The sequence below is a fragment of the Nylanderia fulva genome, unplaced genomic scaffold, assembly GCF_048542155.1.
Source record: "Nylanderia fulva isolate GAGA-0341 unplaced genomic scaffold, ASM4854215v1 Scaffold198, whole genome shotgun sequence".
Lineage (NCBI taxonomy): Eukaryota > Metazoa > Arthropoda > Insecta > Hymenoptera > Formicidae > Nylanderia > Nylanderia fulva.
In genome coordinates, this window is record NW_028190249.1 from 85,070 (window position 1) to 104,579 (window position 19,510).

The following is a 19,510-nucleotide window of genomic DNA, read 5'->3' on the forward strand; positions in this document are numbered from 1 at the left end:
TCATTTTAACATTTAATGACAATGACATCAGTCTGCTACCTGTAGGCCTATTCTGTAATTTTTTAACGCTTGCGTTATAATTATAGCGGTGAGCACACACTCTTGCATAAGCGCATAAGCATATGCATAAGAAATTCGATTGGTTGAATTTCTTATGCATACATTTATAGACCAATCAAGATTCTCATATTTACACTTATGCACCTATGCAAGAGCGTGCTCCCCGCTTATAACGCACGATTTACTAGGTGTGGACCAATGAAATTGTACAGTTTCTAATAAATCATGCGTTATAATTATAACGATTACGAAAAAGTTACAGAATAGGTCTGCTGGGAAATAATAATAGAAAAAATAAATAATAATAAATAATTAGAAATAATTAGTCCCTAGAAATATTTTTCTAGGGACTCTAGTTTCTACTTTTAGATTCAGCAAATAGGGTCAAAAAGTAGGCACAAAAGAGAAGATGGTACAAATATTTAGATTATTGTTGTTATATACATCGTCAATTTCACTTATATTTTACTAAAAAAATGAACTATAACATGGTATGTAATAAATACGATATATTATTATTATTATTATTGTTATAAAGCTAGTTTTATTTATATGATATGATTAAATGACAAGTGTTTGGTTTTTTCGTTCCGTAGATTTTGACAATGATGACTTTCTCGAGGTCTTTATATACTAAACCCAAGGTTTATAAAATAAATTAATTTTTTCTACAAATTTTCCAACTCTAATTTCTGTATTTTCAAGTTTTTATTGGCCAACTCATAACCTATTAACCTTAAAAAAATCTTAAAAATACGCCAAGTATGCAAAAAATTCGACATTGTATGCAAATATGTCTGTAAAAAATTTTTAAATTTGAAAATAAAATTTAAAAATATATTTAGAAATGTAGAGCTCAAAAATAAATAAAATCAAAAAATAAAATGTTTTATAACAATATTTAATATGTATCTTTTTTATTTCAGTTTAACGTGAAATCATATTAAAAAAGTGTACCCTTGTGCGAATACAGTAATTAAGTAACGCAATATAAAGAAAGCTTATGTAACAATAACACATAAATGGTACAATGTCTACTCACTCACAGGATATAGTAAATGTAAATATGCAGGAGATAATGCAACTGGTGGAGCTTCTTCGCCAGAATGGTGACATGATCCTGAATGCCGCAAGCAAGCTTTCCCTATCAACAAACTTGCTACACAGCCTCAATGAAGCATTCTCCCTGATTGTATTGGAATCTGAGGATTTGGAGTCTTCATTTCACGTTTGCAATAGTTCCAAGATAGATATATTTCGTGATATCAAATTCTTACACGACTTTGTGCAGAAAACTATCAGTTTGAAGGTGACTCATTGTTCCCCTGATGTCAGAATTATCATCGACATCTCCAAATTTAGGCATCTGAGGTATTTGGAGTTAAGGAAGGTGTCTATCGAATTATTAAAGGGCTTACAAAGTGTCAGGGGACAATTGGAAAGCATTGTGTGTGCTGGCAAGAAAGGAGTATCTACAATATATCAATTATTAGGTTTGTTTTTTTATTTTTAAAAATTATTTTTAAAAAAATCTTGAGAGAGAGAGAGAGAGAGAGAGAGAGAGAGAGAGAGAGAGAGAGTACTAGATTAGAGAAAAACTTTGTGATTTCTTTACGCAAATTGATTTCTCTTATTATTTTGTGTATAAAAGTTGAAGCAAGATTATTCAAAAATGAATATTTTTTTTTTTTTTAATCTTTTACTTTTATAATTAATTTTTTATACTGAAAATTGCGAAAAATTGATTTATATAAAAAAATGTGGTTTTATCTAAAAAAAAACAAATGGCCTTCAAATGACCTTTGAAAATCACTTTTTAGGAAATCTAGTTTCTCTTTAATAAAATTCCTTTATTTTTATTATATATAGCGATTCCTTGCAATATTCTGCATAAAAAGTTATGAGTTGGATGACCAAAAAGCGAATAGTTTATGAGATATTTTCTAGTTCATGTAAAATTACATCAAATTGAAGTATAAAATATTTTATAAACTATTTATTTTTTAGATTACCCGCACTTTTTATATCGAATATTACAAGGATCAATTTATATAAAAAATAAGGGTGATTCCATTAAAAAAAAAATGAATAACCTTTAAATATCCTTGAACAGGACAATTTTCTTTCTCCCTTCAAAATTTTACTTTTGTTTGAAATGTATTCGTAAATTGATTTTTTTTTTAGTTTCCCAATTAATTATACAATTTTAATTATAGCGGCATGTGGAGGTGATGCTGGTATTGGGTTTGTGTGGGCATCCTTGAGACATTTAGTATTGCCTCACAATGCTCTTGAATGCTTGGATGAATCATTAGAATTGGCTCCCTGGCTTCAGATATTGGACTTGAATCATAATATGATAACTAATGCAAAGGAGATATCCTGCTTATCAAACTTAAAGTATGTTAATCTTGGCTACAACAAACTGGAAGAAGTACCTCTATTCAATAAGGCAGCATTACATTCATTACAAATATTGGTATTGAAAAATAACTACATTGATAGCCTTAATGGTTGGTTATTATTGTAATAACTACTTATACTGCTTGAAAGTTTTTTTTTTATTAGTATAAAGCTATTTGTGCATGCCATATTTTTCCCATTGGATATAATTTTTAAATCTAATATTTTATATTATTTTATTTTAATATTTTTATACAAAATTTAAGATATTTATAAAAATGTAAATAGATATTTATTTTTATTTTTTAATGTTTTTATTTCAATATTTTTGTATGCGAAATTAGAGGAAATAATAATGTATTTAAAAGATGTTATATAGCTTATCCATTTTTTTTTATAAAAAAGTGAAAATAATTAAAATTTTGAATAGGTCTTCAAGGTTTGGAATGTTTGACAGAATTAGACTTATCATATAATTGTTTAATGGACCACACAGTTCTATGGCCATTACAAAAAATGTCTACATTGTTGTGGCTCTCTTTGGAAGGAAATCCTTTATTTTATCATCCAAAGCATCGAATACTATCTATAAAACATTTGCATCCGAGTTTGTCGGATAGGAAGGTATTTATATGACAGTAAATATATATATATGTCAAAAATTGTAAAATGCAGAAAGCAGATTGAATCTGTAATTAATAATTATGTTTAATTATTATCTATATAATTTTAGTTGTATATTATATATACCTATAATATATATTATAGTGGCAAAGATTTGACCTTGAATAGTTGTTTGAAGGTCACTTTCATTTTCTGAAATGGAAACTACTAATTTTTAATGCATTCTTATAGCTTATCTCGAGAGCTGTCCAAAACACTATAATAAAATATTTTTTCATTAAGTACATTTCGAATTATAAAGCTTGAACTTCACAATTTTTTTCCATAAAATGTAAAATACTTTTCAAAAAATATCTTTTATGAACAGAATAATGAAACCAATCAATTGATATAAAGAAAACATAGTCCTTTCAAGAAAAAGTACGCAGCTATATGTTGCAAATTACATTTTTTTTTTTTTTTACAATTATCTGTTTTCTTTACACCAATTGATTGGTCTCATTATTTCGTGCATAAAAATGCTAAGATTACCGAAAACTGAATAAAATATATATATTTTACAAAATATATATATTTTGCATTTTGTGTAAAAAAAATTATAAGTTTAAGCCTTATAATTTGAAAAGTATTTATTAATGACAAAATATTATAGTGTTTTGAAAAACTTTCGAGATAAGCTACAAGAATTTGCTTAAAAAACGTAGGTTCTATTTAAAAAATTGAAGATGACCTTTAAACTATTATCCAAGGTCAAATTTTTGCCATTATCTTATATCTCTCTTAAAGCTGTACAACTTTGATTTAAAAGATTTTTCAATTTAACGCAGTGTTTCTGAGATATTTGAGTAAATCTTTTAAAATGGGACACCCTGTATATTATAGATGTTATAATTAATTTTATTATATATTATAGAGCTTCTATGGATCCCCGCCGCGGCCATGTTGGATTTGTGACCTAGGTAGTAAACGAACGTCATTTTGACATTGAATGACATCACTAAACGTCAAAGTGACGTCATTTTGACATCTATAACGTCAGAGAAAGCACACGCTGAAAATTCTTGATACCATTTTTAAATGAAAAAAATATTTCGATGAAACACTTTCAGATTGCTTTTATTTCAGAGGTATTTTAAGAGTGTGCTAAAGTCATCTAAAGTGCTGTTTCAAAATATCTTTTTCTTTCTAAATAGCATCTAAAAATTTTTAGCGTGCGTTTTCTCGTCTCTGACGTCACAATTTCATCATGATTGGCGAGGAGCCAGGAGCTTTATACATAATTATATGTAATTAATTATTAATTATACAATGTGACATGAGTTTGAGTAAACTCTGGCAGTTTGTTTTAGATCGTCTATCCCTTTCGAAGTCAGAAAACTCGCTCGTGGCGGAAAATCGGGTCTTCACGATACACGCGAATCAATCCATATCTTTGACCAGCTCGGTATCTGTGTGCGCTGATACATATGAATCGAATGAGAACAGATCGAATCCTCCAGTGACGTCATCTGAAAATTTAGAAAAGAGCGTAACAAAAAGTAAGAGGAAACCGAATGTGAAAGAGGCCATTATTGATGAAATTGATCAGGAAAAGGGGGAATTTAAGAGACTGCCCGATGTGGTTGCTTCGTCTCATTTGGGTAATTGTATAAATTTTTTTTTTTATTAGATTACAGTAGTATATACTATACATATACTAAAATATATATAATATATTTTAATATAATATATATATTATATTTGTTGTATAATTAACAAAATTATATCTATAATTAAATTTATAATAGAAAAATTAATATAATAGAAAATTATATTAATATTAATTATATTGTTATAATTATATTCTTTATTATAATAGAATATAATTTTCTAATAATATAATGCGATAAAAATATAAATGAATGAAACACATTAAATAATTAATAATAGCAGAAAGTATGGTAATAAAATGACATATACTTTTTGTAACGTTATTCGTTTTTGTAGAGTCATCAAAAGATCATTTGGAGACAAGAAAACGCATCTTAGACCTGCGAGAAAAGTTTGGCGAGAATAATTGGCTGAGCAGTCATGCAGGAACCTCCGTTCAAGATATTATGGGTCTTCGTTTTGAACAACTTCCAACATCACAAATATTTGATGACAAGACTTTGGCTGACATTGATGTAGCATCATCTGTCCATGACAATCCGATTTGTACAATATATAAAGATGAAAAATTGTCCAATGAGTCTGAATCGCAAGAAATCGCAAAATATACGGAAGATGACAAAAACAACATTCCTAGAAATGAAGAAATCTCTGATAAATTATATACTTTAGAAACACATGTGGATCATTCTTCTACAGTCACATATGATCCTAGTGAAGGTAAAAGTTGCACGGAATGCCAATTTTTCTTGGAACAAAAAGAATCTTAAATTCTTCTTTATTTTATGTCTTAGAAACTGGAGATTTATATACCGTTCAGAAGAGAAAACATGATAATGAGTTAGATACTATATTTCTAATGCTAACCCCCGAGTAAGTGTCATCTACTGTGAATTCTACTTAAATTGGATTACAGCATTTTTACTTATTTATTTAAAAAAATTTTAATTATAATGTAATAATTAATCAAACACTTGGAAACTTTTGTAGCATCAAATTAAACGCATTTTGAGATTACTATATTTTGACTGTATATAATGATTTTATAAATTTAAATTTTATTGCAACTTTTGTAGAAATATTAAAGAAATAGATACAATGACTGGAAAAGTAAAGTTTTATTGGTCGACCAGTTCAGTCCTGTCATGCGTCTTAGGCAAGAGTGATCCACTTACAGTGACAGTCGATATTATTTTTGATACTACCAGAAAAGATAAGGAAAACAGGCGATATTTTGCGGAATTGGAAGATGCGAAGGTGAGGAAAAAAAATCTATAAATACTATTTACAAATGTATAATTTTAATATCCTATATAATTCATCAATTGAAGACAGCACTTTCTTGTTTTCAGAAAATCGTAGCAATCATCAACGAGCAAATTGAAATGCGGCCGATACTGCTGCAAGTTTTCAAATGTATGAAATGCTCGACACAATTCTCGCAGGATATGGAATATGTGACAGCTGTCAAGTTGATGGCGGGTTTGTATTATTAGAGCATTTTTTAAGGGTTTGTTCTTTATTGTTGCTGGTGAACTAGTGCACACTGGTGCAATAAATTAAAGTGAGAGATATATTTTGTTTCACTCTAACTTACTGCACTAGTATGCACTGGTTCACCAGTGCAGCAATAAAGCACAAATCCCAAAATGATTATAAGTTTGTTCCTTATTGCTGCATTGATGATCTGAGTTGCTAATTATTGTTGAACTGATGCTGAACTGGTGTAAATTAGAGTAAAACAAAATGTACTTGTCTCATTTAAATTTACTGCATCAGTGTACATTAATTCACTAGAATAGCAATAGAGAACAAACCCTATTTATAGCTGAACTAGTTGTACTAGTTCAGAATTTATCACTTTTCTTCCAACGTGGAGTAAAAAAAATGATAAACTCTGAACTAACGCAACCAGATCAGTTGTAAAGAACGGACTTGAAAATCGTGCTCTCTTCAGGTACAAAGCAACTCAAATGTCCCACTTGTGACAGCAGTTTGGTCATCGAAATAGAGAATCTGTCTGGCATGAATACTCAGATGACGAAGAATCAGCTGACGGAGAATTCCGCAAGAATCAACTTGCAACATTCTGAATCAGTCTCCAGTATCGGTGAGCTTCTTCATGATTATATAACATGTTGCAATCCTTTATAAAGAGTGAATTGACGAAAATATACACGGGTTGTACAGTATTTAATATCTATTAATACGAAAATGACGAGCAGGCGCACAATAATTTTTGAGTTATATGCAATCAAAATTTGCCACTGATATTTTTTATTACACAGCTGACTGAGATTTAAATAGGATTATTAAATCTCATGTTTTTGCACATTTAAAAAACAAGCATGTATTTTCGTTTTGATCAAACAAATATAAATACAGAAATTAATGTATAATTATTTTTATATAATTATTTTATAAACTTTAAATAATTATTTTTATAATTATGTTTTTACTTATTTACTCACATGAAAAGGATCATTATAATAAATCAAAGATATAAAATTAAATTATTTATATGTATTTTGTGACAATTTAATTTAATTTCTTATTTTCATAAAAATTGAAGAACTTGATTAATTATTAATTTAAAGAAAATAATTATTTTTTATTTTAAAATTGGAAAAATTTATTTTGAAAATTAGAAAATTTTATATGTGAAGATTAATTTATTATTATTTTTTTTAATTGCATTTTGTGGAAAAAGTGAAATTGTGTGATGTTAAAAAAATATGAGAAAGCAATTTATAAATAAATATTAAAAATATCAAAGAGATCAAATTGTTGCAACAAATATAAGCAATTTAATCTAATTTTCTTGATTTATGAAAAACCATTTAATTTTACTTTTCTTTCAAAACATAAACAAATTGAAGAAACAATAATAAATTAATTTCCTTAAATATTAAAAAAAATAAAAATAGATCTTGTTTCTCAAATATGTTAAAACGTTAGTAGGTTTAATATAATACTGTATTCAATTTATTTAATATTTAACCATTAAGTCAATTAATTATTCAAATATAATAATTAATATTTAAATTGTTGTTTAAAAAAAAATAAAATATTTTGCGTGTAACAATTTTGTTATATTAGCTAGTCGTGTCTAGTTAAAATAAAATAAAATTAGTTATACAATGAAAATCTATATTAATTTAACTTGTGAAAATCAAATAACAAATAATAAATATATGAAAATTGATATCTTTACTAGAATTTTAATAAATTTTTTTCTATTTTGTTTCTAGAAGCTATATATTGTAGACGTTGCGAATCATTCCATATATTGATAATGTTGATTTTAATTTCTACGATTATTAGAAATAATATAAAAAACATTTAAATTGTATTAAGAATAATCATGGAAAATAGTAAATCAATTTATTTTGTAAAATTTCAAAACTATATATACATTTAAATCGTATAATAATCAAAATTCTATAATAATAGATTTTATTTTCTTGCAAAGAAAACCTTGTTTATATTCTCATTAATATTTTGAAATTTAATTATAAAACATACTGTACAACTCGTGCAAAGTACATTTGTTGAAATTTTTTTTTTTTTTTACCTGATAATAATTACTTGACTTTATCTAAAAAAAATTATATTTCAATTTTGACAATCTTGTTAATTAATTGAGTGATTGCAAATGCATTCTAATGATATAGTTTATTGTGTATATTAATATATGTGATATACAGAGTGTCCAATTTTAATTTATCATTGAATAAAATAATTGATGTAAAAAAACGCATTATTTAAAAAAAAATATAGTTATTTTTAAGAAAATATATACAATTCACAATATATTTTTTCTTAAAAACAATTATACGTTTTCTTTACACCAATTGATCGGTCTCATTATTCTATGCATAAAAATGTTAAGATAAGATTACCGTAATCTGTAAACATTACTTAGCTTTTCTATTTTTTACCGTCAGAGGGCAGAGCAATCATTTCTTATAACTTCTTCAAAATTTTTAAATTGAAGTTTTTTTTTAAGTTTACCTCCTACTAGAATACTACTTCGTAGAAAAAAAATAATACTAAATGTAAAAATAAAGACTATAAACTTCCAAACTCCAAGTATTATAATTCGAAAAGCACTAAACGGAAAAATACTTTATAGTGTTTTAAAAAACTCGAGATAAGCTACAAGAATATGCAATGAAAAATAGAGGTTTCCATTTAAGAAATTGTGGGTGATCTTTATGTGATCTTCAAACGACTATTCAAGGTCAAATCAATGACACCATCTTATGTCCCCTTAGAAGTCGAAAAACTTTTATATGAAAAATTTTTCCCTACAACCGTTCCTTATTAAGTTACGAGGAGTGATAGATTAAAATTGGGTCCCTGTATACACAGACACGCATGTACGCGCGCGCGTTTGTACTTTTATTACCACATTTAATGGGAACTATAACATACTAATAACCGGTGCAGGTGGAATGGAGGGTGGAGCTAAATCCGTCACCACTTCTCTGGTGCACTCCGACTCTCATATCCAAGCTCAAATCTGTTGTAAGCTTCAGCCACAATAATTATGTTATAGCATTCTACTTTCTCTTATTCTCTTCTCTCTTTCTCTTTTATTTTCTGCTTTTTCCTCTCTTCCTCATTTTTTTCTTTGTTCTCTTTTTTTCTTTTTTCCCTTCTTTTCCTTCTTTTTTCTCTGTTTTCTCGATCTCTTGTCTTACTCTTTTTTTTCCTTTTACTTATTTCCATCTCCTCTCTCTTTTCTACCTTCTTTTTTTCTACATATTTTTTTATGAGTTATTCAGCCATCGAAAATTGAGAATTTTTCTTTTTTTATCTTTTTGTTAAAAATTTTAATTTAAAAAAATTATTATTCATTTATATTACTTTAACTTTTCTCATTTTAGCGCTACAAACGTCTAATTTCTAATTTTTATATTTAGAAATATTATAATGTGCGTTACATATTAAGAAAAGAAAAAACTATCTTTTTAATTTAAAATCTTCAATTTATTTTTTTTTCTTAAATTTTTTGAAGACATTAAAGACGAAGCATTACTAATATTTTTCTTGTTTAATTAATATTTATCAATGTCAGGTTCAGCGACGAGTTTGGAAGAATCAAACGAGTCCACACCGTCTACAAATGCTTTGACAAAGAAATATGAAAGCGACATAGAAATAATCAGCAATCCAAGTCAGAGTAGCATCGAGGTTTTAGATGAAACGCTAAAGTTAGTATATAGTCAGTGTTTAGAACAATCACTTTATATAGCTTCTAATTTTTAAGTTTTTAAAATTTCTCAAAAAAATTTTTTAAATTTTATTTCTTTAAGTATTTTAATTTTTTAATTTTTTTGAGTTTATGATACCTCCTACTATAGAAATACAATTCTGTAGAAAAAAAATACTAAATGTAAAAATATTAATTATAACATTGTATGTCTTGATTTATAACTGGAACGTTGCTTAATTTTCTATTTTTTATCGCCAGAGGACAGAGCGGTCACTTTACATAGCTTCTTCACAATTTTAAATTTCTTTAGTTTTTTTAAGTTTTTTTTTTAGTTTGAATATTAGTTTAATCTCATGTTTAAACTAATATTTCATTATGATACTCATTGGAGCAGGACAAATGTTACACCAAGTCGGAAACGTTCTATGGAGGAAAGACGTATTGCGATCGCTCCTTCCTTAATAACAATTCCAGATGCAACACCAGTGATGGCAGGCTTGACGGAAAGTAGTTCTTCAGGTTTGTATTTACTTTATCTTACTTTCTAAATATTACATATAATCATATATAATTAATATTTTATTAATATAATTACGACTCGCTTTTAGATCTTTTTTATTAAAATGGAAGAAATATATTCGTAAAAAAAAAATATATAAAAAATTAAATATATCATGAAAATTAAATATATAATAAAAATTAATTTTATTATATAAGAAATAATTTATTTATAATTTTTTTTTATATAATGTGCATCATAAGCATACAAATAATATGAATTTTTTTATAGTAATTTATACAACCAGTTTTATTTTACAGGTTCGCTGACAGACAGCATATGCACAGCATATGAAAATAAACTAGCCAAATTATCGAGTGATACGAAATCCCATAGCAGTGAGAAAGAAATAACGCCTTCTTCTGCGACGAACTTGACATCAATGCTGGGAGGTAAAGTCGGTAAATCCGTAATCACATATATTATCATAATATTAATATTTGTAGCTGAAACGTTACTTGTTAGCTTTTCTCTTTTCTTTCCGCCCGAGGACAGAACAATTATTTTACATAACTTCTTCAAAAATTTAAATTTTTTAAGTTTTTTTATCATAATATTTTTTATTATAATATTTATTATAATATTTATTGATGCAGAACAAATGTCACACCAAGTTAATGTATAAATAAAAAACTGGTAAAAGAGTAAATGCTTGCTTAAGTTTCAGCTTCATTTTTTTATCAATATGATCCTCTGGAATATATTTGTCATACTGTTATAATGTTAAATATCAGTATTTATGTCAGTAATTATGTATTGTTGTACCACTTTCAGGTTTACTTCAGAGCATCAAAATTGGCAGCAACAAAATACTGAGAGGCGAAGAAGCTTCGAGCTTCTTCGGTAGCAATGTTCAATATTCGTATACTGACTTTAGTAGTATAGATCACAGAATTAAGCTGCATATAATTTTAAATATATTCGAACACGAGAACGAAGAGTTAGTGTTTCTTCTCAAGGTATTTAACTTAATATAATTTTTTTAATTCAATATTGTATATAGCAAGTTCCTCTAAGTTCAAATTGAAATGTTTATTAATTAGAATCGTATAATTGATGGAATTATATATATATTTGTTTTATATATATATATAGGCAGAGATTTTAATGCAATCTATGCAAGAAACATTTTCTGGATGCTTAGTATTATCTACATCTAAAGTTTATATTCTTAGAATTGATGGGCCAGAAGGGTAAGTCCTGCTTATAACATATATTTTCTCACTTGATCAAATTCTAATGTCCAAAATATAAGATTTAAAGACCTTCTGATAATTTCTCTTTGTTATACCAATTTATAGTAGACTTTGAATGATTAAGAAGAGAAATATATATTTTTAGAGCAATCTCTTTTTTAATTGATTTATAAAGAAAGACCCATTTCTAAAATATCCATATGATATTTTGTGTGAGAAGCTTTCCAGAAATTTAACGGGTCAAAAAAGAGAAAAATTGATTTTTCTTTTATATATATATATATATATTTTACTATACATATATATGTATTATATAAAGATATTAATATAAAAAATATAAAAAGATATATAAAAAATTACAGGATATTGATATATAAATATCCTAATATACAGGGTGAACAAAATAAAATTTTGAAAAAATATGATTTTATTAAAAAACAAATTATTTTCAAATAATCTTAAAAATCGCTTTTTAGGAAAAAATCAGTAACGCTAATTCCCCCCCCCCCCTAAAAATCCTATAATTTCTATTTGAGAAATGTGTATAATAAACAAAAACAATTACGACAGGGAGGATCCACAACGTTGGCTTCACAAGGAAATCAGTTGGACGACGGACAGATTAAGATCCTTCGTATCGCTGCCATTTAAGCAGGGTATCTTGATCGAATTACAACAACCTAGCAAAACCAGTAAAGAACTTTCCGCTATTACAGTGCTTTGCATTCTGCAAGATTTCCAGAGAACATCGAACTTCTTATTTTATATCACAGGTAATAAAAACATTCTCAACAACGATAAATATAAAATAATTTAGAGAAGTTTTAAAATCTCGCGAATTACCCTGTCAAAATCTACTTGAAATAAAAAACCAATAACTTTTAAGTTATATTTATGGTGCTTTTCCAATTACAGATCTGCAATTACCTCCCAGTTGCGAAGTAGAATTTTCCGTTCCGGACTATTTCAGCGTTTCGATGCACGATTTATTAAAAAATACTAGCAATTATCAGACTGAAGAGGTCGTACGATTGCTGGCGCTGTTTTCCTCCGCCGTTCTAAAACGTCAAAATGTTACCACCAAGCTTAAACTGTCTGGATTGATATTGACAAATACAATATTGATGATGCTGGAGGACAATGTTCAGTGGCTTATACCAGGGAGCGATCAAGCGCCTGTGATTGCTAGGGAGCAAACTATGAGCAATTTGATTGCAATAGTCAGTAGTTTTCGACTATTTATAAAATTCAAACTTTATAAAATTATTTGTAAAATTCTTTATTTCCCAGGTAACAAACTGACGTCATTTTGACGTCTAATGACAGTTTGCTACTTGGGTAGTTTTCGAGATATAATTATTGATTATAAAAGAAAAAGAATACTTTTATGCACAAAATAATAAAAGAAATTAATTGGTGTAAAGAAAACACATAGTCGTTTGTAAGAAAAAAATGTGACTACAAATTACATACATTTTTTTTATTAACAATGTAATTTTCAGGAACATTGTGACACTACACTGACTTTAAACTTTTTGGACGAGATTGTGGGACTCGAGGAGAGTTGGAGCTTGGAATTCGTTTCTCTTAGTGCTGTCGAAGCTGTGATCAGTTCTATACAGCCTTCATGGGAAGAATTGTTCTCGATACCTCTGCAAATAATTACTACAAGTAACTCTGGCGGTGTACAAAGTGACGCAGAGGAAGCTTAAATAATATATAAAAATCAAATCTTATTTGATTTTTTTTCATTCAGTTGAGATTTCAAAGCTTTTTGTCTCATACATAATCAAACCTTATTCTTACATATCAAAAATAATCTTTTCTTATCATTTTATCATTTAATCATATAATAATAATAATGACATGCATGCAAAATGAAAATTATATGCATAATAATATTTTTATAATAATATATAGCAAATATAAAGCATAGAAAAAATATTTTAAAAAAAGTTAAAAGTGCTAAGTCTATAAAGAATATATAATCTCCTTCTTCCAAATATTAATTTATTAAAAGTAAAATTTAAAGAATGATTACTTTTAAGAAGGCTTTCGTCAAAAAGCCATTCTAGTAAATATATACAATTTAGAAATTTTATATTTAACATTGATTGATTGATTGCAAGAAATTTATGATATACTTATAAAATTTATAGAGTATTTATACTATCTGCTATTTTAAAATACATACAGAGATATTTTAAAGTACTATGAAATGAAAAAAAATAATTTAATGATGAGATTTATTGGTAAAATATCAAAGTATAACAAATAATTTCTAATGGTGCTACAAGAACTGAAATATTGTTACCTGTAAATATTTCTAATTAAATTTTCTTTTCTCATACTGACTTTTTAACCAAAGTTTTTCAATAATATTAATTTCCACGCACATCTCACATAAGCCTGTTACATATTTAGTAAATTTTAATTATTCACATCCGATTGTAAATGTCTGACTGTGATATAATATATATATATATATATATACTTTGAGTTTTACAATAAAGTCAAGACTCAGGTATTTACTGTAGATATTTATATCGCGAGGATATTATAAATTATATTTTGTATAACAAAGTAATTAGATAAATAATAAATATAAGTATAATCTTAAAGCATTCTTTTTCCCCTCCCCTTTTTTCTATTAATTTTAATGTAAAAAAATATATATATTAATCATAGGAATTTTAAGAAATAATTTTCGTTTATTGATTCTCGCATTTTTGGCGCATATTACTATTATAATACGTTATTTCAGTATACTTGAAGAGAACCAAAATTATGGTCGAAACGTGAAATTCATTAAATAAATAATTACCAGTATTGGTCGAGAAATATTTATTCCTTTAATTTTTGACTAGCGATAATAAAGAATCCTAATCAATAATATATTAATTATCTATTAGATTTGCAATGATAATATAATAATTATTGTTATAAAACAATAATAATTAAAATAAGAATAATTATAAAATTTATTGTTACAAAATATTTTTTATAGAAAAATCTCTTTTATTCAATCCTTTCTTGAATTATTCATTAATATACAAAATATTTTTAACGAAGATATTTAATATTTTTCATTGATTATGATAATTAAAATAAATATTTTCAAATAGATATATATAATTATTTACAAGAAATATTTTACTCAGTCACACATGGAGTTTTACACATGCAGATACTCCCAATCGAACAATCATAATCCAAGCTAATAGAGAAATAGCATCTTCATGTTGACATGGCGAGCTCAGAAAATTCTGTATTGGCCATAGTGCACCTTCCGATAGAATAATCACAGGTTCTCTTTTATATAAATATAAAAGTAATACAATTAATGTACCCTGAAAGCATTATAAAACTCAATAAGTCATGAACCAAATAATTTCTTTAGTAAATATCTTGAGTAAGAATCCTGATCCTTTACGGTTGCAAACATTTGTGTAATTTTTCAGTTTTATTGTCATAATCTAATAAGGCTACAAATAACCTACGTACATTCAGTATACGAAAACCATAAGTAAACGTCATTTGAAGCTTTAATTTCCAACTCGATCGTTGATTCACTGTAAAAACAACAAAATATATTGGAGATATTATATATACATATAAAAATGCATATAAGATAAGATATACATATTTTGTGTATGATTTTTCAAGTAACAATAAAATATATTCATATTATAAATGGATAGGTATTTTAATGTATTTTTATTTTATAAATAGATATTTTAATATAAGTCTAAAGAATTAAAAAATATTTTTTTATTTTACATTAAACTGAGTTTTTAAAAGAAATTATTTGATTCTTACAATCCTAAAAATTCTAAAAATTTATTTAAAAAATTATATTCTAAAAAAATGATAAGAATTAGCTAATCTTATCAAAGTAATTTGTAATAAGGAATAAACTTACGGTTTTCTTTTAATACACTTTTCAGTTGATTATATTTGCGTTGGAGCTTGGCGTACTTGGCAAACTCGTTCATTATGGAAAGTTTTGCCATTTCTTCTTTCAGATTGCTCATTTCATTTCGCAACTCAATGTCAAATCTTCTTTGTGCAAATACATGTGAAAAAATCTATATTTTATAGAATAGAATTATAAATATATAATTTAAATATCTAAATTTGTAAAGAAAAAAAATACAAAATTTTACAAATATTTCAAAAATTAATATTAGAAAGATGAATGATTAGATTTATCTGCAATTTCTTGTTTATAAAAAATCAATGGCACAATAAATATTTATATATAGACTCCAAAAAGTGAAGAAATGTGTGGATTTAAAAAATACTCACAAATTTAATCAAAATAGGTGCAATATTGTCCAGAATACAAATCAAAGTAGTTACAACAAGTAAATTCATCTTGAATATATTATTTATAATAAAAACAGTAATAAGAAATATTCTACAATCATGATTTATTTTACAACTATTTTATAGACTTGTAAAACTTGTAGATGGAGCTTTTCACGAAAAATAAAATCCCTAGAGTTCTCAGAATTTTCTATTCTTAGGGACTTTAGGAACAATTTCCCGTCAAAAAGGGCGGAAAATTGAATTGCTAATTATCGAATAAGAGAATAAACTTGAGAAAAGTTTTTTTTAGTTTTTTTGAAATATTTGTAAACTTTCATAATTATTAAATTTTGCTTATTATTTTTAATTAAAACAAATCGTGAAAATAATATTTAAGTTAAAGTTATAGTTGCTTATAAAATTAATTTAGTTAAGAGTTGCATGTAAAAAATTAACTCACAACGTTAAAAAGTTAAGTTAAGATTAAATTAACTGAAGTTAAATCAAAAGTTAATTTTTAAAAACATTATTTATATTTAAAGTGTAAGACAGGCAATAAGAGCCAAATCGCGGATGACAGTGCGTTATCCCAACAAAACTAAATTTTTTCATTAAAATTAAATACCTGTGTACAAGGCATCAAATTTTACTTGGTCACGGCCAAGATTTAAAATTGGAATAATCTCTACAAGAGATTTAATTCCATACATCTCCTGTTTCCCCCTAAGAAAATAAATGCGAGATTATTTATATTAAATTAGAATTTTGTTTGTTAATTTTTTACAAATTTATAATAACAAATAACAAAGAAATTTTGATATTTATACAGAAATATATTTTTTGATAATTATAATTAATGACAAATAAACATAAAAATGAATAATACTTTAATTTAAAAATAATACCGTTCATATCTTATAAAAAACAACAATAGCATTCTAAGATAAAAAAATTAACTTAGAAAAAAATTAATAAGTTTAAGGTCAAAAATAACTAGTTGAAGTTAAAAATTAATATATTTTAAATTAACTAAGCTAAGTTAAAAGTTATTAAGACCAGGGTACCTATTACGGTTATTTGGGTGAGTTTGCTCACGAGATGAAAATCACAAAAGTGAGAGATTCACTAAATTTTGACCAATAGAAGTGTAGACAACCTAGTGAATCTCTCACTTTTGTGATTTTTACCTCGTGAGCAAACTCATCTAAAGAACCGTAATAAGTACCCTGCTGCCATTGTAGACCCCACTTAATAGTAGAAAAGCACTTGTGTCGCACACAGTTGCTTGCTGAAAAGCACCCTAAATTGTTACCAGAGATAAATAGTTGCTTAGTAATTTGTTTAGGGACATTCATTTAGGGATTATTTTGAATATCTCTAGAACAGCATTTCAATGAAGAGTTCAGCGATCTATTCTCATTATATTTTTATGGCCGTAACATCTTCGACTTGATAAGACTTTTGTAATACTTCGCCTAACGAACAGAAATCCAAAAAAAAAAAAAAATATTAAACGATTTTGCAAAGTAACGTATTGACGAACTTTGTGACATTTTAATTACCGCAACTTACGCATCTTCGTATTACAATCTCACAATGCCACGAGGTAAGTCCTTTTGTTTATATGCATGCTTGTCTTCTCATTCTTATTTTCGAAAAAATTTATTTTCACGTTTTTCTTGATTTTAATTACTGTGTGATTATTTGTTTGCGTGCAGGAAAATTCGTAAATCACAAAGGCAGGAATCGGCATTTTACGAATCCGGAGGAGCTGGAGGAACAGCGACGTCAGGAAGAGAAAAAGCAACAGTGGAGAGTCAGTATTTTTTAGGTTAACCATATACATTGCGTGTTATTCAAATATCGTGGCTGTTAAAGATCATTTATTGTATAAGCTTTTAATGCTGAAGATTTAATTTTTTCTATGATTGATTTATGAAAAAAAAATTAAAGAACAAGATATAATTATATTTGTAAATATCCCAGGTAGCAAGTTTACATCATTTTGACATCTAATGATATCAGTTCGTTACTTGGGTAGTTTTTAAGAAATAATTGTTGATTATAAAAGGGAAAGAATACCTCTAGATATTAAATTGATGTCATTAAATGTCAAAATAACGTCATTTTGATATCTAATGACATCAGTTTGCTACTTGGGTAATTTTCGAAATATAATTATTGATTATAAAAGGGAAAGAATACTCAGATAGCAAATTGATGTCATTAAACATTCAAATGATGTCAATTTGCTATATGGGCCATTTAACAAGTATATGTCATTTTGATGTCAAATGACGTCAAAATGACCACTTTCCTATTTGGGATGTCCTAACTGCTTTGTTTCCAAAAATACAGGGTGTCAAAGTTATAATGTATCAATCTTAAACATTGAGATAAGCAACTATTAATTATAACAATATTAATTGTAATTATTCAAATTTTATTTGTACTGTATTATAGTACTACTTATGAAAGTAGATCCTATTATTGTTGTTCAAAGCCGAAGGATTAACTTCAAATTTCTTTTACAGAAAAATAAGGAACAAGACAGTTCTGATGAAGAGGATGATGAAGAACCCAAAGCAAGTGGTACTAATAGGTCGAAAAATCTTGATGCCACAGATAGTGAAAGTGAATCGGAATCAGAGTCAGAAACAGAGGTATTTAAATTTAAAAAAAGTTGTTTATGTAGTATTTAATGGTAAATAAAATATATATTTTTATAATGGAATCTAATCTCACATTAATATTCTACTTGTATAGGGAGGCAAAGCTAAGGGTGTAGAGAATTTAATTGATGTAGAAAATCCAAACAGGATACAAAAGAAGACTAAGAAACTATGCCAATTGAATCAGTCGTTAGATACTGCAAAACCAGAATTATCTCGAAGAGAACGGTATGTGTGTTAAAATTTATAATTACAAAATAATTATAAATATTTAATTTATAAAAATATTAATTTATAAAAATATTAATTTATAAAAATTATTAATTTATAAAATTTGTAATTATATAAAATTAAAAAATTTTTTTTTAGAGAACAATTAGAAAAACAAAGAGCCTATGCAAATTATCAAAAATTGCATGCAGCTGGAAAAACGGATGAGGCCCGGGCGGATCTAGCACGATTAGCTATAATTAAGCAACAACGGGAGGAGGCGGCGAAACGACGGGAAGAAGAGAAAAAACAGAAGGAAATGGCGCAACAGAAAAAAACCGAGTTGACGCAAAAAGCACTCGGGAAGAAATCTTAAAATGTTTCGATAGCTCTAAAATTGATATTATACTGCAATATTAATATCTTCATCTGTGACCGAATTTTTTGGAGTAATGATAAAATTTGATGAACTAATACATATGTTTGCTATATGCGTTTTATGATATGTTAATGTCATTGTTTATATAAATGCAATTTAATTAAATCCCGCCTAGCATTCGTCTTTTTAATAATTTAATCAATATTCTATAATTAATCCCTATTA

General features: G+C 26.7%; 3 protein-coding genes across 6 annotated transcripts; 2 read left to right on the forward strand and 1 right to left on the reverse strand.

Annotated features, from left to right (window-relative positions):
* The first annotated feature begins 341 nt into the window (after positions 1-341).
* LOC114937434 (uncharacterized) lies at positions 342-14,334 on the forward strand. 4 transcript variants are annotated; one of them, XM_029310879.2, is made up of 20 exons: positions 342-551; positions 657-704; positions 987-1,553; positions 2,277-2,573; positions 2,894-3,087; positions 4,427-4,727; positions 5,074-5,457; positions 5,532-5,610; positions 5,814-5,994; positions 6,090-6,219; positions 6,695-6,847; positions 9,190-9,267; positions 9,821-9,956; positions 10,353-10,477; positions 10,778-10,918; positions 11,292-11,476; positions 11,613-11,710; positions 12,284-12,486; positions 12,629-12,933; positions 13,216-14,334. In XM_029310879.2, the coding sequence occupies exons 3-20, from the start codon at positions 1,091-1,093 to the stop codon at positions 13,423-13,425; spliced, it is 3,663 nt and encodes a 1,220-aa protein (XP_029166712.1). In that variant the 5' UTR covers positions 342-551; positions 657-704; positions 987-1,090; the 3' UTR covers positions 13,426-14,334. The 4 variants fall into 4 exon arrangements, with proteins under 4 accessions (XP_029166712.1, XP_029166716.1, XP_029166713.1 ...); XM_029310882.2 differs by having other exon boundaries at positions 343-551; positions 10,778-10,909; XM_029310883.2 differs by lacking the exon at positions 9,190-9,267.
* Positions 14,335-14,821: 487 nt separating this feature from the next.
* On the reverse strand, positions 14,822-16,176 carry LOC114937439 (guided entry of tail-anchored proteins factor 1). The gene is made up of 4 exons (XM_085481903.1): positions 16,022-16,176; positions 15,636-15,801; positions 15,218-15,285; positions 14,822-15,063 (listed from the first exon to the last, which is right to left on the reverse strand). The coding sequence occupies exons 1-4, from the start codon at positions 16,088-16,090 to the stop codon at positions 14,875-14,877; spliced, it is 492 nt and encodes a 163-aa protein (XP_085338029.1). The 5' UTR covers positions 16,091-16,176; the 3' UTR covers positions 14,822-14,874.
* Positions 16,177-17,433: 1,257 nt separating this feature from the next.
* LOC114937435 (uncharacterized) lies at positions 17,434-19,450 on the forward strand. The gene is made up of 5 exons (XM_029310885.2): positions 17,434-17,630; positions 17,743-17,840; positions 18,559-18,687; positions 18,791-18,924; positions 19,066-19,450. Exons 1-5 carry the CDS (start codon positions 17,621-17,623, stop codon positions 19,280-19,282), a joined length of 588 nt encoding a protein of 195 aa, XP_029166718.2. The 5' UTR covers positions 17,434-17,620; the 3' UTR covers positions 19,283-19,450.
* The last annotated feature ends 60 nt before the right edge of the window (positions 19,451-19,510 follow it).